The following is a 23,556-nucleotide window of genomic DNA, read 5'->3' as shown; positions in this document are numbered from 1 at the left end:
ATTAGAATAGAAATAGTCGATCTGCCTGGACGGGTAGTCCTTTCTTCTTGACGAATGAGACGGGATGCCCTAACGGCGCAAAGGACAGGAATTGTTGTACCCCTATCGGGCGCGTCCCCAGACTGCGGACAGGAAAATGCCCATCGGAGGGCATGGGTACCAGGAGTCACGATATATATCAGAACCCCCGGTTTTTGATCCGCGCCTATGCTAAGCAGCGGTCTCAATTGTATTCAGGGCCGCGATAGCAAGCCGCTGTGACACATATCGGCGGGAAAGAATAGAAACCTTGAAATAATGCTAAAGCAGTTCTAAGGCTTCATCCCCCAACCTAAATGTCGAAGCATATGCATTTTTACTCGAAAATCCCACACTACTTAGCTTTCGGGTGCACATTAGCATGTTAGCAGCCTTAGTGGTCAGTCTCGTTAAAAATACAAAGAAAAAAGGTAGTCCTTTCCTGCGCAACGGAGGGCGCCACATGCTGCTTTGGGAAGAGGTTTCCCTCTCCACCCAATTGAGTTAGCTATAGATATACTTTTTGAGGGATACACGTCGTCCAATGTTTCACAACTCAACCAGGAAAGTTTCTGATCACCAAGGCAGGGTCACAAGCACGAAGAGCACGTTTTGATTGCATGCTAATATCAGCAGATATCGAGTACACTAGTAACTTGAGTCTAAGTTGTGTGTTTTGACTTCAAACAAACCAATCACGTATGTACTACGAAGAACGAGAAATTTAAATGGACTGTTCGTAGCTATGGAGCTGCTAGTAATGATCACAATTATTGAAGCATAGACAGCTAGATTAGGTTTTCAATTATTTCGGTTTTCTTCTGCCTCTTCACTGCGAACTGACAGAGATGACAAGCTTCTGTCGGAACACTCGTTCCAAACGAAGACTGTGATCAGCGCTGCGTGCCGGCTCGGCTAAAAGTTAGTAGCAACAGAATTAATTTCCATTCGTAGCCTACATAGAGTCTAAGTTACTGTGTGAATCAACGACCAGTGAACTAGAAAGTTCATGAAAAATTTCGTAGTAAAAGTTCAGGATTGTTCGTGGAAAAAGCAGACTTGAATGCGACACGCTGTCGTCTACTGAATAATACATGCAAATAAAGACATATACCTCTATGCATAATTAGTAAGATAAAACAGGTGAACGTCTTTGAATTATCTTCTACCACAATGGATACATCTGTCGACTTGAACAACGGGACATACGTTACGTCACCGGCTTTATCATCGGCAGCAGAAAGTAGAGAGCCGGCGGGAACAGACGGCTTCGTATCACCAGCTTCGTCGACAGTTTTGTCAGCAGTTGTCTCGGGTTTGCCATCAGCAATGAAGTCAATGACTCCAGCTCCGATGACACTATCGCTATCGGCAGGTATTGACCCAGCGCTTGATATTAACGGCGAAACAAGTGCACTGACGGCGCTTCGAGTTAATCCTGCCACCAGTAATATGGCGGCAACAACTAGTTCAGTAACTGTTCGCTCCATAACATCGCGCCTCGTGTCGATGGCATCAATAACGTCGACAACGATTCCGCGAAACAGAAGAACAATATGGGAAGTAAGTCCAGCTAGTGATACTTTTTCTACAAATTCCTCAACTGCAGTTACTGTAGCAGGTCTAGTCAATAACCCTACAAAAACGCTAGCCACGTCCATAAAAAGCTTACGGTCATTAAGCTCGGCCGTTACCGATTCATCGTCCAGTCTACTTACGGTGGCGGGAAATGCCGCTGCTGCGGCCTCATCCACGGTGTTCAGCGATGCGGTACCTCCGATCTTTATAGAAGAGACAGGTGTCACCTCTGGCTTAAATGGTAATTTAAGTACGCTGGCGGCCAACGTAAGCCGAACTGTTGCTGCCCTGGCGACGCAGACTCGACTTATATATGATGAGCTGTTTGTATTTCTGAGCGAGGAAGAGTGTCTACACCATAGGAATATTGACCCAAATACCGGTAAGTGTCATGGAAAGCGGGTGTTGGTCCTAATTTTCAGAAGATAGCTATCTCGTATATATAATAGTTAGTCTAGAAATGCATGCTTCTCTCCTCAAGATTCGTTGATGATAAATCTTGAAAGATCCATCTTCCATGTAATTGTTATAGTTAATATTACTGACCAACAAACCCTTTCATACATTTTGAAGAGTTAAAAAGAAACAGCGGAATAATTGATGCTGAGACTTCTAATCTGCAACGGCGTTCACTTTTGACTCCCTGAAAAGGAACAGGCGTATATTGTATATATCGGTTTTTATATATATACTGTAGCATCTGCACATGCGCAGTAAAACAGCGCAGCTATCCTTTATATGTAGGATGACGATTTGTTTCCCAAAAACTAATATGATTTAGAAATTTTGTAAGTACTAGCGGCTTCCGGGCTAAGTTTTACGGGTTAGAAAAGTTCATAGCACCGGTTATAATTCGAATGCTGTCGAAAGGTACGATGACAGTGTTGGTGTTGATCGTAGCCAACCTCTTTGTTTGCCATGGTGTGCATCAACTATGCCATATCTTTATAGAAACTTACACGATAAACGTGATTCAGTCGTGTTTGCAGAAACGAGTTTTGTGCACCCCCGCTCGTCATATTTGATCCATGGACAGGTAGCTGCTAATAGGTGGCCCGTCGTATTCGTCGGAGTTGCGTTAAACAGTGCGCTTAAAACTTAAAACAACAAAAAAGTGGACCTAAAAATCAGTGTTATTCTTTAAATCCGTGATCTTCACTGTGTAGGTCAAGGAAATCACTTTCTGTGGTATTCGGCGAGAGTTAATTTTACTTATAGGACTGTTTCAACTAGTCAAAAGCATTGAGTTTGTAACTTAGCCAGTAAACTTTCGTTAATAATGCCCTTCAAACTAATCAAAACTTCATAGCTTCACAAAAGCTGTGCACAGTTCTTGCTTAAATAATCTCGCTTGATAAACATATCTCTCAGAAAGCAGACGTCTTTAGTCGAATGGACCGCTTATTACATGGCCAGAGCCATAGCTGGGCCGCCAATCAGAGTAAATGGCATTATGGATCGAAGTGGAGGTTGACTGTTAACCAGTACAAAATTCGGATAACAGATTCGCAGTACTTATCACCTGGAAGACAGAAGAAAAAACAATACATTTATAGTGTCTGAGTTCTATTCTTAAATGCCGGACCTATAATCTGTCCAACGGTTTCTGCTGGAATAATCTCAACTATAAGTTCTCGTCTCATTTTTTCACAGCCGTGGGTCGCAGACTGCTTGAACACGTGCAGAATCACAAGTGGCAATACCTTCCCGATTAACTTTTATTAGTAGAGTCCCCTGTAACGACTTCACAAGCCTATATACATACTCAACTCTAAATACATGCTCGACTATTGATTGCAATGGGGGAGATACGGAGCACAGACGAGGTTAACGTTTATTACGTAGGTCTGCATCAAACCTAGCTCACGCATTCCATCTTCGTATTGTTACTACTGGAACCACCTCGAATACGAGAATGGTCATTCTGACTATAGACTAGCTTTTATTATATATTATGTAAATTTGTATTGATTAGCGCGAGCGCTTTGTAGCAATACAGCATGAAAGGCGAAACATGGTAGGATCGACAAAACATAAATTCTACTAAATCGATTCCTAACGCCAAACCTTGTATCAGGAAGTTGGGCTCATCATCACCTAAACATGTATAATGTCCCGCTGCACATAGGTTTACTGGAAACGCCAAACGAAGGCGCACACACAATGGCACCCGATCTATATGCCTACACATGAAATTAAACTGCAGGATACGTATTGGTTGATGTATGCAAACGGCATGTCAACGATACTGAAAAGAAAGCACAGAATTGAGCAGAAATACTATTTCTGCTCTGAGTATGAGTCAGGCCAGATTTAGAGCAAGGTCTTTTTAACGCCTCTAAGTCCAGTGAGATCCAAATCAGAAAAAAAAAAACGAAATACACAACTATTCAGTTACAACAGTGAAAAATCTTATCGATTCTGGTAGTTCTGTACGTTCTCTAGATACAACTTTCCATTGCGTTATCTTCACGACAAGCAGAGCACTATTTTAATCGCTACTCAAGAGTCCACGGGACGTTTCTGAAGATTGCACTAAAAAATGACGCCTTCGATGACATTATCATTAGCTTCAACAATATAACATAGCTAGAATCATTAGAGTATTGTAGAGTACTGCCGGGACGTGCGCATGCACGCACGCACGCACGGGCTAAAACCCTTAGCGTAAAAACAGCTTATGGTGTGCAACGTAATTATCTATATGATACTGATTACTGTTCCAAGCCGTTAGTAACGGTTTTGTTATGTTTTGAGCCATCATAGCCCATATGACACGGTATTTTCAAGTGGTTCTTTATACTCACGCTATACATTTGACAATTCTATAGACATTAAGGACGTGACGAAATAAACGAAGTCTGATGGAAAATTCAACTATGCTTTATGCTAATGCATACTAACTAAGCATGCTAACTAGCACCTTTTTGACGCCTTTACAACCAGTTACGCCGTGCGTTGAACGAAAACGAACTCACAGAGTCTATAAGGCGGCAGCGTTTCGTAAGCTGAAATTTATATTGAATGTACGATAGATCAAAAGCAGTTTGGTAACGTACTGCGTGCACTTGACAGGGGTATGTGACTTCGGACTCTAGGCCGACCAATGAATGTTATTTTCGAGTTCCTTCACTGAAGCGTGACACTGTTTTATTCTTGTTCTGCACACGTCTTTTATATGCCGTAACGAAAGTTGGAACCTTTTTAAGCGTTGACCTTTTAATTGACTTAGCAAGGGTAGATTTTTCCTCTAGCCCTTCTTGGCAGTTATGTTCGTTCAGGAACGACAGTTTCGGGCTGTCCATTGGCTCTTGATCCTTTAAAGTCCGCACCTCCATTAGGCTGTCGACGGTCACATGTTGTCATGCGCTCTAGGTAAATCAGCTAACGTCTCCCACGAGAGCCATACGTCATTCGCGATTCACCTTCGTCGAGTTTTTCCCCTTCGTCTGCCTCGTCAGAGATAACTTGACCATCTGGTGCATTGTGTAACGTATTTTCATTAAGAAATTTAGATTATATTTTTTTCTATAATGTTCGGTCGTCAGCTAGATAGTAGGTACTAGTTGCCTTTTTTGGGTCAAACCTAATTCATATTCATGTACAGTAAGTAAATACGGTTTAGATGTAATAGACACCTTGTCAGCACCGTCCAGCCACCGACAGATCCCGTTTACTGGTAGCCATCCAATGTTTAATCTTCCGCCCCTTGTGGCTAGCTGGAAAGCACGGTACCGCAATCGCTATTAAGGCTTAAGTCTAGAATAAAAATGCTTTTATTTTGCAGGCGATTCAAATACTACGCTTTAGATTGTTGGCCTTAGAAGTAGCACATCTCAAGCAATTGCACCGTGACACTACGACGCAGATATTTATCTAAGATCCGATACGCAAAGCGTATGTTGTTCAGGAAGATATACGGAACGTAGAGGAAGAAAAAAGAATTGTATCGTGTTACACGACGGAGTATCAGAGCAATTCCAGTTGTAAGAACTCAGTTGGACTGTGCATTTTCTGCCAGTTAATTGTATAACGATGCCGATATTAGAAAAAAAAAATAATGTGTCCGTTATCGTATGCTCTCCCCAAGTTTTCATAATCGTCATTGCGAAAAATAGAATTATTGCTAATAATTGTTCAATATCAAGCAATAGGGTAACACAGTTACAATACTGTTGTCCAATAAATAAGGTGTTTGCCATTTTGAGGTTCATTGTACATTTCTCATTGAACTTTCACTATCGATTGAGATGTCCAGCCACTTGACAAGACAAACAACTACAGTCCTCAAGTGTCCACATGTTAGTCTGGCAGCTACATGACGTAGCGGGTCACTCTATATCATCAAATAGGAAAACATTCTTCGCTTATCCTGGAGCGTTTGTGGTTATGAAACAACCAATTTGTGTATATGCCCTAGTGTGTTATAAAGTATTTTGTCTCTAGTTTATCTGAATTGTCCCTTGCGTTCGGTTTTCAGGCTTCTGGATTTAAGGAAATTAATCTGTTGTGTGCAGACATTCTAGGCTAGCGGGTTATGGCGATTATGTGTCCTAATGTCTTTCATAGTGTTTTGGCCTGCCTCAAGCAGACTGAGCAGTGCAGTGGTAAAGCTCAGTGACTCAACCTCACTTGCCGGTTCTATTTCTCGTGGTTTAGAGAAAATCTGTTAGACAGCTTTTTGACAGAGGAAAATTGCGGCAGCCTTCTATCATATAATACTCATAACATTTCGACTCAAATAATATGTACAAATTATTAAGACTTGTTTCTATACGTATATAAAGATATACAAAACTCTTATTGCTTAATGTGACTTCTGCTTCATCATTAGTATTTGTAAAACGATTTTGTTCTGTGAAGATGCGAAGCTAAGTCCAGAAGACCTACAGTTAAATATGGGTTAACAATCTGAAATTTTTTTACAAGCAACGTTTGACATTAAACTTTACTTATCGGTCTACATCGGTACAGGTCCAGCCAATACCTCACCGTTTGATCGTTCTTCCGTATGTTTAGTATCTACTATCTATCTGTGTACTGCAAGTCTTGCCTATTTCTAGCAAATTAGATTAAATTTGCAGGTCGCTTGTCAAAAATTGCCATTCACAGGAACTCATGGGGCATATTGATGGAGAATCAGGTCTCGATTCCTGTATACAGCAGAGTGCACTGACGTGAACTCGAATTGCTCCACTCTACTTACGGTGACTCTGATCGGACACAGAAGATTGCTGCTAGTAGTGCGCGGGACTCATATCAGAAAAAAAGAGGGAAATCCTGCGTTTTGGGCGCGCGTGTCAGTTTAAAGATCGACGCCAAATAAACCGTTCTTTCTTCTTTCTCTTCTTTCTAATCGGCTCACCAATGCTCTTTCATTCTAGCTACAACGTCATTTTTAGCTCCTTACCCCAGTTGGCTCCACTGTTTGCCCCTTTATGCTTCTTCCTTTTTCGATCCGCTGCTAGCAGCGAAGACTTCCAGTTTTTCTGATCTATCCGAAACTTGTCCCTTTGGCAAAAACACTGCAACTCCGCCGTCTTATCCGCGAGTGTCCATTTATTAAGCAAGTAAAGGTGTAAAAGTTCCATTGTATATAACCACAAAAGTCGCAAAAGTGCTGCTGGAAAAATCGAAAGTTCTGAATAGAGGATCCAGAGGTTATGGGTCTTACGCAGGCAAAACTATGCATACTGGCTCACATTGAAGCGAAGCCATTCCCTTTTACTCGGACGCACAGCGTACCATTTTACTAATAGAAAAAATAACGAGTTACTGTATGAAAGTTTATTTAGTATATATTTATTTATTATGAATATTTATTATTTATTTAGTATTTATTATGAAGTAACATTGGCTACGAGAACGACATGGCTTTTTTGCCTTTCAAGAGTACCTCAAATTATCACAAACGAATTTCCTCTACATTTTCGATCAAAATCGACTCCATCGAGCTAAACTTATTGCCTGTCGCTTTTATATAAGTACACATTAGCCGTTTTAACTCCTCATTTAATTTAGCAATATGTTGAATTTCACTCTACTTATCATGGCAAACTAAAGGTCTCATTGACAGCGCACTCCAGAACCTCGTTTTACGATCGACTCAAATACTATGTGAGTGCTAAAAACGTAAGATCCTCTAAAGGCTATTACGGCAAAGGTTGAGAAGATGGTAAAGAAGCGCGTGACTCATACGACCGTAGGCGCAAGCTTGTATGCGCATGACTTAGTTTTTTTTAAACACATTTAATATGTACCTGCCCCGATGGTAAGCGCTTGTAAACACACAGTTAGTTTTACAGTGAAAAAGTAATCATTTTATCTTGGATATAAGTGTACGATTCGAATAAAAATTATACCAATTTTTGACATTTAAGATAGGTAGACTTTGTACAAATAAACAATTCTCTTCCCACGTTCTGAAAATCTATGCTAATCAGGTACTTTTCTATAGCAGAAAGGCTTGGTTTTTACGGGGAAGTGCGCTCACGAGTGTCATCAAGGCTGTGCGATGTGTTTGTTCGTAACGCCAGAAATTTTAAGCATTCTTGAAGATTCATCTTTTGAGAGACTGCATCGTACAGCAAGGAAAAATCACGTAAAATGTAGTTGACAGCGATCGACGCATATACTTAACCGATTTGTGGAACACTTCGTAATGTATTCTAGCGAAAAAAAACACCAAAAATTGTAGCTGCCCCAGGAAAAGATACTATATTTGCAACGTGAACTTTCATCATCTCTGCGAATAGCGGGCCGTTCTTGAAAAAAAAGGTAAAAACCGTGTATCCGTTTTGAAAATCTTGTTGGCTTTCAATGACGTGTTTACCTGTAGTAAGCATTCCAGTACTTTTATATTTCCAGTGCTAAAATGATCAAGGTTTACCTTCTTAACACGGCCTACCCGTCTGACTTTTATTCCTGTTAAACGTCCCTCTTGTTGTTATAGCGTCTTCAAAAACGGTTAGAACTTAAAAACGAGTACTTTATGAGGTTGACGATCGTAATTAGCTACCGAGATCCTAACTTAGAGATTGGCTGACTGCCTGAAAAAGGCCGTATTTGTGTTTAAATAACGCGTCTCCAAACATCGTATGGCAAATATGTAGCATTAACAATAAAAAAAATTTGCCAACTCTATTATGCAATGCGGATATGCATCAAAGCTATTTCCGACGTTTGAAGAAGTATGAGATCCTCATTACCTTTATATTTCTAAATACATTTACAAAGCAAAACGCATAGAACGAGAATTTAGCGCACGCACTGGTGTCCATGAACGAGTTCTGCGATACACTGATGATATATTTTCCCTTATCGAACGTGACCTATATCTAACATTAAACAGTTCCATTGGCCAAGAAGTGCAGTATAATTGTTGTGCAGATCCCGTATTACTTCTCTGTGATGAGTTGTTTACACGAAGGGGCAAACCTTAAATAACTTTTTCGACCTCATCAAGCGTTCAGTGATGCACGAGCGCAAAGAAAAAGCTCGTTTTATAGCAACAGGCGTTAGTTTGCAAGCAGTTACCTTGCACACAAACATACACAATAGTTATATTTTTGCCAACTGAAGGGGTTGCATGTCCGCCATAACCGCTTGCCATTTATGGACTTATCCTAAAGAAATCACTTATGGGTTATGCACAAGCATGGTACTTTGGTCAAATAATACTGGGTATTTAAAAATGACGGTGTGCCGAAATGGCGTATGTGTATGCGCAGTGGAAGTCGGAGTAGGAGTTTTAAAGTGTAACTTACGCGGATTAGTAAGTGACTAATTGGGCATAAGCTATTATGACTGTACTGATGATACCTGATCTAATGCGTTCTTTAATAGTAAATAACATAGAGTCCTGTAACATGTAGACACACATGGTCAATGTGCCCTATTATTTATCAATGTTCATCACAACTACATTGTTTTCTATCAAACACCCGTTTTATTTGTTAGAAGAATTATACTTAGCACGATAATAATACCATGCAAAATTTGACATTTACCTTGACGTAGTTTCCAAAGTAGAGTGTTAAAGCTGCCAAAGCAAAAACACCCCTCAATGGTTCCGGAGCGGTTCTAGAGCAAGTTTGCAGTTATATCTTGCACAATGTCGAAACGAGCGCAGTCATACAAAACACTGCTCTGCCGGCCCCTTTATGCTAAAGTTTTCGTTCTGAATGAATGGGAACATGCTTCAATTTGCATAAGGCTAGATCGATTCGAGGTGACAGCTTCAGGAAATTCGGATTTAAGAATACTATGGAGATTTCTGACGCACAGATACCATTGAAAACAAAGAGCTGCATTCCGAGTGGATGTTGGTACGTGAAGTAATCGCGGCGTTCTGGGGTCTAAAATTACTTTGAAAGCGAAGAGATGTCAAAATGCCTTCCCAGGCAAGACAACCCTGAGTCTCTAAGTTGTATGAGTATGAAGACGTGTGTTTGTTTTGGACGGATGAACTGAGCAAAATTTCGGGTGCGCTATTTATGCAGACGAATGCGTATGTGAGGGACAAATGCAATGGCGGCAAACTGTGGTAAAACATCTGCGGTCGTCACACAATTGAATGCCGGAGAGTAATGAAAATACGATACACCCCTGAACTGCAACAAGTTTATCGTTCATTTGACTTCAACAGTAATCAAATGTTACAAGCGTTGTTAAAAATGTGTAGCAATAACTAGATGCTGGGCATCGGTGTAGGATGTTTATATGCATCCGTATAGTCTCAAATGCTTGCATGAGGTCTTCTTAAGGCAACACGGCCATTACAAAGGCTCAATTGAACACACGACTTGGACTTTCTTAATTATTTCGTTTTGATTGACATGACGGCAATTTGTAAATTTGCACGAGGCTCTTTGGACATTTACAAGGCTTTTGCATCTACGAGACCCCACTTCGGCTCGCCCAAATCAAGAACTTTATTGGTTTACGAGGACATTTTGAAGTAACGAAAGCTACTACTTTACAAGCTTCACTGTATTTTAAAAAAGAACAAAACTTCATTGAATTTGGATCTATCAAGCCGAAGAGGCACTCCTAGACGCCTGCGAAACGTGCTTATCCGGTGCTAAAATTTGTCGCCATGCACCATCCAACTGTGTTCGTAAAATATTGGCCTGGTTTCAACGAACTTGCAAGTCTCGCAAATCTGGTGCAATTCTGGAAGCATGCCACCAAATTAATTAAAAAGAAAATCAGCTCGCAAAAAAAACCAGAGGTCTTTGTGTGGGATAACTATCATCAAGAGACACCTGTTGTGAGTGGTGATTTTTCTAAAAAAAATTTGTCACCGACTGCAATGTAGAGGCGAGTCTACTATAATATATATATAGAATATAAAAGTATATAATCATCACCAGCTATATAGATTACACTCACAGGTGCAAATTTGCTGGCTATGGTCTTCCACGAAAAAGGTGAATTTATTTTTATTATAATACTGAACCGTCTTTATCGATATATTTAGGTATGCATATGATGATACAAAAGAATTAGAAGATGAAATAAAAAAAAACTTTTAATACTTCCGACTTATTAGAATAAATGTTATGCGAGCAATAACAGTACACTTCAACCTTACCTCAGCAGCTTAAAGTCTGTTTTTCATTTCTTTAGAATGCAAATGCTACGCACCACCAACTGTTAGAAATATTCGAATTTCGTCTTACATCAATATAATCCGTAAAATACCATACATAATTTGATTCTTGCTTTATGTCTAACCAACAAGCACTACGATCATTCATTCGCTTTAAACATATTATCTCCTTTACCTGAAATACTCCTCACTACTGAAACAAATGTGTGAGAATGCACCCTAAATTCATATGAATACAAGCTTTATCTATAGAAAAATTCCTATCCTAATTTTTCTCAATTTTATGGAATATTATTGGAATCTGCCAATTTTCCTTTGATATCTCGCAATTGAGGACGTTGCAATATATCCCGCGCCAATATTATCTTCACTCTTCCTATCTTGACTGCTCTAAAAAACAGTAAATACTGAGCCAGTCTTGGAATATCCGCCAAAGTCCAGCCGTATGGACCTTTCCCTCGTTGCTTTGGCGACTCTGTATTGCCGCACGACAAATTGAATATTGCTCCTGTCAAAGCCACGCAAATAGGCTTCTTAGAAAAGTTCTCGTGGCGACGATATACATGATATCTCCTACTATGCGAAAGTGTCTCCGATTGGTACCGGTGGTGCACGCTTGTCCGATGATAATCAGCACAAAAAAATGATAACTAACCACTAGTAGCTCCAGCGATGATTGGAACACGACTACCTTTACCCCGGAGACCTGTCTGAGCTACCTTTCCCCATAGGTTATCGGAAGGTTCGGTTCTATACTTGAGTAATGGGACAAGCACACGCACTCGTCGCGTTGGACTGATTCGTTGTGCCCTTTGCTCCGACAAACTGCTACAAGCCACTGTGGGACGTGATATCATTTATAAAAATTTATAAAAAAAAAAACTCGTCAAGGCTAGCAGCACAATTACGTATTGAGGTTAGGTTTGCACAAGCGGCCTAATCTTTGTCGAAGCTCTTAATTAATAGCGCGCTTCCTGCTACAGGAGAAGAGATAAACGTGCCCTCTAGTGATTTTTAGCGGAACAGCTAGTACGTGTCGAGCTCGTCAATCCAGGAAAGCGGATTACCCGATTTGATTGCTATTGCATGTAGGGCTTCTTTCTACGTCTAGAAACACTCCATATGTGTATATATTTCGGCGTTTTTTACTGTCGCAGTACAATTTTTCTGCTCGAAAAGGCGTTTTTGTCTGCTCTTCAAACACTATATGCTACCGCTCGACACAGGTTTTCTTTAGGGTGATAAAAACATTTCGAAACCACTCCACAAGCTCTGACGTGATTTAACCCTATAGAACAACAAGATGAATGGACGTTTATTCATACGATTTTACTATAGCGCTTTTAGTACATTTTGAATGAGGTGTCCCTACAGTAATGGCCTGTGGCGCCAAATTCAAAACCGATGAGATCCTTTAGCCGGGTGTGATGCTTCTGCCATTTGCATAATCTCTATGGGCAACTCTTGAGCATGTAGTTACTTTTTTGAAAGGTATTTACGTTCAGGACAGTTCCAAGGTCGTTAGTTTCGAGGCAGAAGTTTACTATTAGCGAACTGTATGACTGAACAAAGAGAGCAAGCGATTTTCTCGAATATTGCGAGCATCGATTCCGTAATGCCGTAGATTTTATTATATAATTATAGATAAACAATGTCTAGGTATTCACTATTGCCCACGGACTTAACGTGCTAGAATGGATTCGTAGATCTTAATGTCTTAATAATATTATTATGAGTCCAGCGATAAGTCCATGCCTGAATTTTCAGCGAAAACATTCTACAAGATCATTGACAAGTTAATTTCTCGCAACTACTTACAATTTCTTCTTCTTGTACTAGATTAAATTGGGCATAAAATAAAATAATACGCGTTAGCTTCCTATAATGTGTGTAACTTTTTTTTAACCAACGCATAATGGTCTCATCTTTTTTGTTCGTACGTCAAAATTCACCAATGGCCATTGTACTTGGCGGTAGGTCACTGTATGGGACAAAGTCTGATTTATAAAACGGTAAATACGTTAGGCGACAGGTATTATGTAGGCGGTACACGACAGGTATGCGTGCTTGCCGTTTGTCGCCGGATCGCTCAAGCGAGAGTACAACTGCTAAGCGTGTTGTCGAGGAGAACACCCTGATATTGGCTGTAACTCAGATTGTCATTTATTTTTTACGGTGCCGGCATCGCGCGACGGTGAATAAGGAGGCTTGCCGACTAGGCAAGAAGGAATGGAATGTACTTTAATAGAAAAGTCGAGACATAAGATTTAGGATACCCATGAGAACACACCATAGATACCGAAAGCAACTGAAGATTCGAAGGAACGGCCATACTACAGGTCGAATAAATCAGGCAACATTGAAGTGAAACCAATATACGAGCCAATGCCAACATTACGACCCGACAGCCGAACACAGCAGAATACGTTAAAATATAGGGGATCCATGCGTTTTAAAACCTTATAGCTTGGAATATGCTTTCAAAGAAATATACTTTTTCCGGATATAATATGCTCAAGGTCGGCAATACTAAACAGTAAACCCAGTAAACGAATAACGTAACGATTTAGTGGGTGCCTTCACACGCTGTTAAGCTAAAATCAAGACCATGAATCTATTTCAGATTTGAGAAATATACCTAAGTATAAAAATGTGATATATATATCGTGCAAAAATCAAGATAACATGTAACGTACGCGATATGACTTTATCACATATGAAGAATGTGCATTGATACGCTAATGCAACCCCCAATTTAAGACGCGGTGTGAGTTAGTTTATAGAGTGTGAAATTTACATATTCTGCGATTGCGTCGTGTCACTTCGAAGGTCCAGTCAATTGGCTGATTGACATAAATGACTACACCCATCGTAGATGAGAGATTTTACCGTCTCGTTTCTGGTTGAAACAAGAAGTGCAGGCCGGCAAAGTCCGTAGAGACGGGCTGTGCTGCGGTAGAATTTCTAACTTCGGATATCAACCCTAATGTGCCGCCCATGCTTACCGTCCACCATACACAGTACGCAACGTGAGAATACAAATGCGGTGGCTGCCCAGTCCCAAGGGCATAACTAGTAGGCAAAACTGCGGGCAAAAAAGAGGTGACCATTGGGTGGTGGCATTGAAAACTTCGACAAGCGTTTCACCTTCGAGTAGACAGTAGTCATAATGGCAGACGAGAACTACGAGTAAAGAGCATAACAAAGGAGACGCAACCCATGGACGTGAATAGTGTGTGCACACCTGTGTTTCGTATATATGTTCGAAATCGCGCTACGGTCTCGAAGTGCATTTTTAAAGGTCGCCTACATGGCCTAGGCCGGGGCAGAGGAATAGTTAGTGGAAGGAGCGACGCGAGTTCGATCGACTTGATTTTAAAACGGGTCCACGCAAAAATCATGACGTGTCAAAGAAGGATGTGCGACAGAGGATAGAAAAAATGCGTATACATGCTACAACAGTTGAATACATGGGCCACATTCAAAACTAAAAACTGATTTATACCCTCGGTCCCGCCCTGTCTTCACCTTATGTGGAAAATGCGAGGCCTGGCTGGTAACATGCATGACACAAGGACCAGAAAAGTAAAGATGAATGTAGAAAATACTCTGAAAAATTAAGTTAGAATGTCGTGGATTCGGCAACGTAGCGTCGTACTAGTAGTATACAGCAACATGTTTACTGGCTATCTATTCGGCTTCTATGGATCCATCGGTACATACGCAGGTACATACGGGCGTATGGCGTTGCCGCTTTGTTCAGAATCGTTTGATTAACTGTGTAAGCAACATGATTCTCCAATTAGGTTGAAAGCTTCGAACAATGGATAGCAAAAAAAATGAACAGTGAGACAGTGTGTAACATTGCTCTGTCGGCACTTCATACATGATTCACCAAGCGAGTTTTTGTTGCAGGGTTAGACATATTGATACCATTGATCTAATTTAAGGATTATATTAATATATCAAGATACAATGATGTCGTAATATGGTAGTTATATATATATCCCTATATAAATAGCTATATACGTTTGACAGTTTGGAAACTAACGGCATGTACTATTCAGTTCATAATGATCCGCGAGTTGAAGTGAAGAACATGATCTTCACCTTGATGAGTTCTACTAACCACTTGACTATACAGCATAGAGCCACAAGCAACAATAGGAAACGGAGTAAAAAATTTTCCGCAATCAAGAGGTGTTTATATAAGCTCGCATTTAGCATAGTAAGGTACCACTCCTATATGGTCACAGCAATCTAGTTCAAAACTTATTTTTTTTGTTAACCTATTAACTGTACGTTGAAGAAGCTGGGCGCAGCTCTGTGTTGACAGCGAACGATCAGGAAGCGTTAAACAACAATATACGTTCCTGTCCCAATCAAGGGTTACAAAATAACGCGCGTCTTGGCTAAGTCTCAAAAGAAAAAATATGCTCGAACTATATTTTCAAATTGAAAATAGAGGCTGCACGAACCATCCACGTACATAAGTGTGCACGGCAAAATCCGTGTGTCGACGTATTCAATAAAACACACGAATCGTTGTCGTTACGTTATGATTCTGCTGTTTCAATTAGTACATCCGTGAAGGCAGCAACAAATTCACTTAGAATGTACAGCTATGGTTGCTTCACTAATCGCAATTATTGATAAAGCTCCCGTTTGAGTTTCCATTGCTCTTTTAGAAATGTCCGTTTACAGCTTTTTTTTTTTCTTGTTTTTTTACTGTTTGCAATTTACCTATTTTCTAAGGAAACAATAATTTCAAAAAAGCGCGGGCCCAGCTGGTCAAGTTACATCGTCAACCGAGGCACGGTGAGTCAGCATTTTGAAGAGGCAAATTTTCATAGGATTCAGCATGATAGGCGCCTCAAACAGTACATTTGTTTTAAAAAAAAGAACAGTAAGATCAAGTCTACAGTGTGTCGATCGACACAGAGTAAGCAAAAAAGGTCCCGTCGAAACGCACGCCCTAGTTAGTATTGGAAAGGAGCTATAAGGACGATGGCTGGTTGATGAATCCGAAATGCGATTCAACTTGAGCTTGTGCGCATTTAAAGTATGCAGAAATTGTAGCGGTTCCGTGAACGACCGAACTAGCAGACGCAGTCAAGTAAGGACATTAATATACGCAAGAAGTAATAGTTAACGTACAAATATCAGCGGCTAATGGCTTCATCGAAAAGCGTACTGTGAAAACAGCACAGATGAAAATAGCCTGGTTCAATCTACTTTCATGTTAAGCAATATACTTCAGATCAAGTAAAACTGCTAAATCGTCCACTGCAGTCACTGGGTCCATGCTGTAAAATATAATGTTCTCACATCTCAAAAACGCAAAGAATTCTTCTAGATTCAGATAAAACGAAGGATATTCTTTGGAATATTTTGCCATAGCTGGTGACAGCGTGCCAATTCTATTCATTTACCTGTAAATGCGTTTCTATAAACCAACTAGATAGAATTACGACTGCATTTCTATGGTTGATTTACAGGCATTTTGTTTCTAAATGAATCTGCGTCCAATTTTTGCGTTGCGATGATATATTATGTTGCATATCTTTTAATACAGTAATAGGATAGCACTTGCATTCTTTATTCTTCAGAAACTCAATACGAGTATGCCGAAAACAAATATCTTTTCGCCGTTTTATACAGCAACCAGCTGCCGACCGTGATCACGATAATTGCAGACGCGGCATAGATAATGGAGATTCGGTCGAAAAAGCCGGCTTCGGTTGAAGAGGAACTGGGCCAAGTCAAGCGCATCATAACGGGAATCGATTTCAAAGCAACACCGGAGATGTTTGAGAGATATCAAGTTAGAGAGTTGCCGGCATTAGGATTCTTCATCTTTTTATTATCGAAGTAGAACGTAGTAGAGAAATAGATCATTATTTCTGACTTTTGATTATGTTTCAGGTGTTCATCTTGAACTTTTTCCACCATAGTCAGCAATTATCCTTATTTTTGCAAATCAGAGATGATACGACAATACGAAAATTAACTAAATATAAATAATGCACATAACATGCTAAAGTTTTGCAGAAGCGTTGTTATCGGTGTGCTGTTTCGTAGTCGCCGTCTAGTATAATAATATACGTTATATTGTGTACGGTTGCTAGTGCTAATGCTGCAGCCGTTATAAGTTATTCCGAGTCGAGTTGGATAACAGCAGAATATAAACGAATCTTTTGCTTTAAAAATATTTAATTTTTCCTCGAGAACGCATTCTAAGCTAGAAACACAGTGCTTCGACCAGTTTAAAATCTCAAGAGATCGACCATAGCCTTTGCGCGATTGTGCCGCTAATTTTTCGAAAAAAACCGTATTAACTGCACATGTAATGCGATGACATATTTTTGTCAGTCAAACATAAGTTTTGGACCAACTTATCGTTAGTCACAAATAGAAGTTCGTTTTAGCAAAAATTATATCCAAGTGCAAATCTGAAAAAGAGTTCCATCCTAGCTTGAACGTGCCTGTGTTTTACCTTCGAGCCAGAGTTGAGTTTTTGTAAATGTTCATGGGCAGTGACAGTTTGTGTAGCGTAAAATATTATAGGATCGCGTAATGCACCCTCTGGCAATGCAGAAACAGGAGCCAATACGCTTTTAAAGAACACTCCTAATAGAATCTACGCGCAGTATTGCGACAGTAAAACTGTTCTGTTGGAATATGCTCTGTCGTATTTATGTTAGGACTAGTTCAAATTTCCAAGTTATGTATGTTGTAACGACCAAGTAAACAGTGAATAGCTATTAACTTAAATATGGTTAGGGAATAAGAGCTCTAGGCGCTAACCGATATTGTATCTGTTTCCGACCGACGACCTAGTCGTTTAAAATTGGCAGGGAGCGATGAACTCACTAAGGATGTTACGAGCCAAATAACCGATAGAGGCAAGTTATTTATTTTACAACCGTTAATACTGGTAGAGGCGCCAAATCGCGGTGTACGTGGTCGCCGACGCTGAAGCAAGGAAGCGAAGGGGGAGGCTCGGCCGCAAGGGACTAGTATGGGGCGAAAATGCTGCCCAGGCCCACAAACATTCACGTTGTTCCTGGTCAAGATGCATTATCGTACGGAATGTCCCAAAGATGATCCTATCGTTTCGTAAATAGTTTCGTTGTGAAAGATCTTTGTCGTGGTCGACAAATTATGGAAGTTGACGAAATTATTGCGGAAGTTGAGGCATGTGTAGCTATGATATCGCTGAAGAACTAAACATCTACTGCCGAACAGTTTTAAGCCATTTGAGGAACGTTATCTACAAAAAAAAAGTTCGATCTCTGGATGCCACACGAATTGACGCAGGATAATTGTCTCGATCGTATTTTCATCTGCAAAACTCTACACGAACGTAAGGAAATCGAGCCATTTCTAAAGCGATTGACTACGGACGAAAAACGGTGGATCACAAAACGCGATAATGTGCAAATAGAAAAATATGCTCTAAAATCTGTGGCAGAACCTAGACTGAGGCCATAAGAGGTGAAGCTATGTGTTTGCGTGACTGGGAAGGAATGACGGAATATAAGTCGTTTCCACCTCGCTAAACGGTTGATTCAGATTTCTGCTGTTTACGAACTGATCGGAACTGTTAAACACAGAAAAATGTCCTCTCGCACCATAACAATACCCGACCAGATACATCCTTCTGATATATCCAGCAGAAAATGAAAAAATTTAAATGGGAGATTTGAACGCATACCCTGTATAGTCCGGACTTTACACTATCATCTGTTTCCGTCTCTGCAGGGTTCCTTCGATGGCACTAGTTTAGTTTCAATAGAGAGATGCAAAAATAATTTGTAACAATTTCCCCAGTCCCTAAAACCGCAGAAATTCTACAGCAGTGGGACGATAGTACTACCAGAAAATTTTAGGGGGTCATTCTTCAAAATGGCGCACATTTAGTTTAGTAACATCATTTGAAGGTCTAAAATATATTTGCTCCCATTTTGAATGGAGCGCGGTCAATATTTTTCTGACGACCCCATACATAGACAATCGGTATCCGTCTGCAAATTTCTTTTGCATGTTTCTAATTTATAACTGAACGTAAAAACTCGGCTTATTTTTTCAAAAATATATTTGAATAGCAAAGAGTGTTGCTTCGTTGAATTCTGCCTAACCATGTGACCTATTTAAACCTCAGTCGGAAACACGAAACGTTTCATTCATTTTGGGCATACTTCCAACAGTAGGGAGGGGCGTGGTAATGTGAAGACGCCCGTGATTTGATTAACTAGGCTAATTAGTGGGCTGAATACTCCGTTGAAGTTCAATCGCTTAAAAAGCCATTTTCCCTTGACGACACTGATCCAACTCCTTTCAGAGCTTTGCCACAATTATTCTAAATGGTCGTATTATACGTTGTATCAATTAATGCGAGGTAAAACTCTATACGATCTCGCCAAAAAGCGATCGCAGACCCTGATGACTGTATAAACGTAGTGTTTTCTTCTTGTCACGTAATAAAAGTTTAATGCTGGTACTGAAGTGAGGTTTCGCAAACACTCGTGTGAGGATTTAATTTCGTTATTAGTTGACAAGGATGCAAGACAAACTAAGTTAACCTAACATGATAATCTGTGCAAGGGGCCTACAGTTAGCCTACAAATATCGATAGCTTATCTATAATTTTTTTCTAAATATTTATAAAAATGATCCAAAATGTTTTTCATTAGAGAACAACATTTTGGATCATTTTAACAGGATAGGTGGTTACCCGAACCTCTTAGTGGCTCATCAGCGCTAGGCTGAGCAGACGACGAGATAAGATTGCTATTAGGTACCGGGCGTAAAACAAATGAATAACATTTTTCAAATGCATGGCATTACGTTAATACATGCCATGAGTCATCTTAATCTTTCCACGGTGACGAATTCGCCTATCGAAGACATATAAGATATTCTACACATTCCACTTCGCGCCAAAGGCCAGACATCTGACGCAATGACTGATCGGACGTAAGACTCAAAACATTTGTTTACTATATCCCACGATTACAGCAGCGTTCTATTCTAATCCAATAGGTCCGGCACGTTCTGCCTAGCAAACTCATTATGGGTGTTGGGAATCACCGTTAATTTTCGAGGTATGTGTGAATAGAGACTACAGGGTAAAACTGCCACTTCTCTGGCTGTCCTATCGTTAAGCAGCTTTTGAAGTGAGTTTCGTTAATGAATTGGGAAACTCAAATTAAACTAAACGCCAAAAATCGACATATAGCCTCTGTTCCAGCTATCCTACCCGGGAGAGACAGACGATGGCGCAGTATACGGTAATTGGAACGCTCGAAGGCGTGCAATGTAGGTGACATTCGAAATAGGACCCTTTATTTAAGTCAGCCAAACAACTCTTCAACGGCTGTGCATTCGTTGGCAGTAGGAATTTTGAAAAGGAATCGGGAGAAAGGATTTAATGTGCCACTGATGGGCCAAGAAGGCCAAACTTGTAGAATTTTTTGCTGTCGTTATTGTAGGTCTGTGGTACGTCGTTGTAAGGGCTTGTAATATAATGATGGCAACAGTGGTAGAAAACGCTTTGGAAGTCAAACGAAAGTAGGAAGTACAGGGTATTGTCATCATGGAGTACACACGATCGCTACCAAAACCGCTAGGAGCTCTTGACACGCCGTCAGTAAACAGAACTTGTTACGGGAACAAGAATGAGCTGGTTCTTTCGAGCGTAAAAAGCACAACGTTCAACAGCGTCCGCTGAGTTCATCGTAGCGGTCGTAGTAATGTTATTTCAAAAGTCGCTATTATGGACGCTTAGGACGAGCGAACAAATGCGATCTTTACCATGGCCAGTTTAGATCGGTTAAGTGCAAAACTGGTTTCAAAGCTAGATTTGATCGTTTACATATCACATTTACACACACTGATCCCGTAATAATTACTAATAGTTGCCATAGAGACCACAGATGTATAGCCATTACGGGTTCAAATGTGAGTATTTATAAATGGTCTCCCATGTGGTTCTCATAGATCTATTAGGGAAATCTTAGATAGGCGCACCCCGCTAGAGTTTTCAGTGAAGGTAGTCTTTGATGGTACAGTAAAAAGTCAATTCTGAGGACCTGTTTACACTATAGTAGAAACGCCCAAGCCACTAGAAAAGAAACGTATACATAAAAACAGAGAACAGAAAAAACTAATAGTTATTTAATACCATGATGTCGCTGATTGGGTTTTGCTATTGTACATAGACTAACGCTGGAGCCCCACTGGACGTTTATATTGGTTTATTTAACTCAGGATATAAACCATATATTACTTAAGAGGATCTTTTTGCGGAATCGTTAGTCCGCCAGAAAGAAAAGCATGAACGTACTCTTAGTGCTTTAAAAGTTTTATTTTTTTCGACAGATCTGTTCGATAATAGAGTAATTTTCATGGTAATCTCCAGCTATAATGTAGTCCTGCTTCAATCGTCTCACACTTAAGTCAAATCACAGCAAAAATCAAAAATGAAGTATTGCTAGCCGGAAACTTTTTCCTTAACGACAGACAAAAACCATTTCATTAAAAGATATTTCGTGTCTAGGACGCATAACATGTTAGGCTACGTACATTTCAGTATATTCTTCATTAAGGACGAAATTAACCCGTAGATGACCATTGCTTAACGCATACAAAATGGCATATATCGCTTACCCGCCTAGAAGCAATATCAGTCAGTTCTGATATGACGGAAACTAGATGCATCTAGGATTGTCCACCTCTACTTTTTCTGTTTTACGTAAGCTAATCGATAAAACGGTTAGTACTTTATATCAGATTCTGTTTTAGCTATTAACATGTACTTATACTATTATACCGTATTTAAATAAACGATCGTTCAAACAACTATCAATTTTATTTATGTTATAAGACGAAAACGAGTATAATTAGTACAAGCTAAATTAGTCCAGCTGACTGATCGCTAATCAAAAAAAGATTCGAGAACCCACGCGGCAGCAATTGTTGCCTTATTCTGTACAACAAACACTGTGTCTTAAAAAAAAAAAAAGGAAAACGAAAAAGCTACGAAATTCAATTTGTGTCTACAATAGAACAAGTTCACCAGCTGATACAATGTCTTTCTAGACGAGTCACCATGCGCGCTACGAAAACGCTCTCAGGAAGCGTCTTGACAGACGCTTCCTGTTTCGTCCTTGTTTCGTTTACTGGGAAAACAATAACATAACCCAGGTTCAAAAGATCCTACGTCGTTTGGCTTAGATAACGGGCTGTTCAATTCGTAAGGTAAGTTTGCGCTCAATAGATGCGACGCTGTAAAGTTGTCAGTCAATTTATTTCGGTCGAGAAGAACACGTTCCCGCACATAAGCAGAAAAGTTGACTCCTGAGCTGTGATTGTTTAAGATTTCCATATATCTTTCCATTAGTACTTCTTTTGAGGACCTTCCAATGCCTATATATCTCTAACCAGCAGGCTAAATAGCAGAATTCACACCGTCCGAAATGCAAGCTATCCAAAGTGCATATTGTGAAATTGGCAGTTTGTTCTCTAGAATAAAATGCCGAAAAAAAAGAACTTTGTTGCGTTGCCGGTTTAGTAATAAAACCTCATATATACTTACCTGGCTCATCCTTCCGACATATTGTTGTTGTCGCTTGTGACTAACCTGAAGCGTGCCCTATTGTGTGAAAGCACGACAATAAACATATTATCTTTTACTACCCAGAATTCATAACAAACTTGGCTTATGGTTCTGCTAAAGCTTCATTGCTATCGAGATACGAGCTTCATATAATCCACGATATCATCTGTAGGCTTTTGGCGCCTATTTTCAATTTCGAAATACAACCAAATGAGCCCTTGTAGATAGAGTTACATTGTTTTGCTATTACAAGCGCGTTTCTATGATCTTAGAATGAAACGATTGTATATGGAATTCTATATATGACTATCACACGCTAAAAGCATTAACGCACTTAGCGCTTTTACCTAATAGAAAAGTAGTAACTTTGTATTATCTACATATCCATTGCAAAGCAGTTCGATCGCGTAAAGTTCGATTTTGAAACAAAAGCGTTCTTTAGCGTCGACGTGATCTGACCTGTAGTACCTGGAAACGTGGTAGAAGCTCGAAAACAGATATCGTACGATGTCTGGGCACAGCATAATAAGTTAGCAAAGCCCCATTTTTCGGTAGCGGTAGTTTAATTTCAACATCTTTGGATCGAGTGGGTCTAAACAGATTGCATGCGATCGTCGCTAACTTTCGTATACGCCGGGACACGACCCAGCATTATATTGTGGACTCTCTTTAGTTTTCTGTTCATATGGAGGGAAGGGAGTTCCGCTTTGATATATATATATATATA

At 40.0% G+C, this 23,556-nt stretch overlaps 1 protein-coding gene and 1 long non-coding RNA gene across 2 annotated transcripts in view; one reads left to right on the top strand and one right to left on the bottom strand.

The window, feature by feature from the left end:
- Positions 1–502: 502 nt before the first annotated feature.
- Positions 503–23,556, top strand: part of LOC111247709 (calcitonin gene-related peptide type 1 receptor-like) — a 66,879-nt gene continuing 43,825 nt past the window's right edge. Inside the window, exon 1 of the mRNA XM_022798966.2 lies at positions 503–1,978. Coding sequence (XP_022654701.1) covers positions 1,192–1,978 — 787 coding nt within the window. The 5' untranslated portion in view covers positions 503–1,191. The remainder of the gene's footprint in view (positions 1,979–23,556) is intronic.
- Positions 2,070–23,010, bottom strand: LOC147756575 (uncharacterized). The gene is made up of 3 exons (XR_015323851.1): positions 22,809–23,010; positions 2,556–3,118; positions 2,070–2,239 (listed from the first exon to the last, which is right to left on the bottom strand). It is a non-coding gene; the product is annotated as an uncharacterized LOC147756575 (long non-coding RNA).

Source organism: Varroa destructor, unplaced genomic scaffold, assembly GCF_002443255.2.
Source record: "Varroa destructor unplaced genomic scaffold, Vdes_3.0 BEIS01000003.1, whole genome shotgun sequence".
Taxonomy (NCBI): domain Eukaryota; kingdom Metazoa; phylum Arthropoda; class Arachnida; order Mesostigmata; family Varroidae; genus Varroa; species Varroa destructor.
The sequence above is the reverse complement of the archived record's forward strand: the minus strand, read 5'-3'. Positions and strand labels throughout refer to the sequence as shown.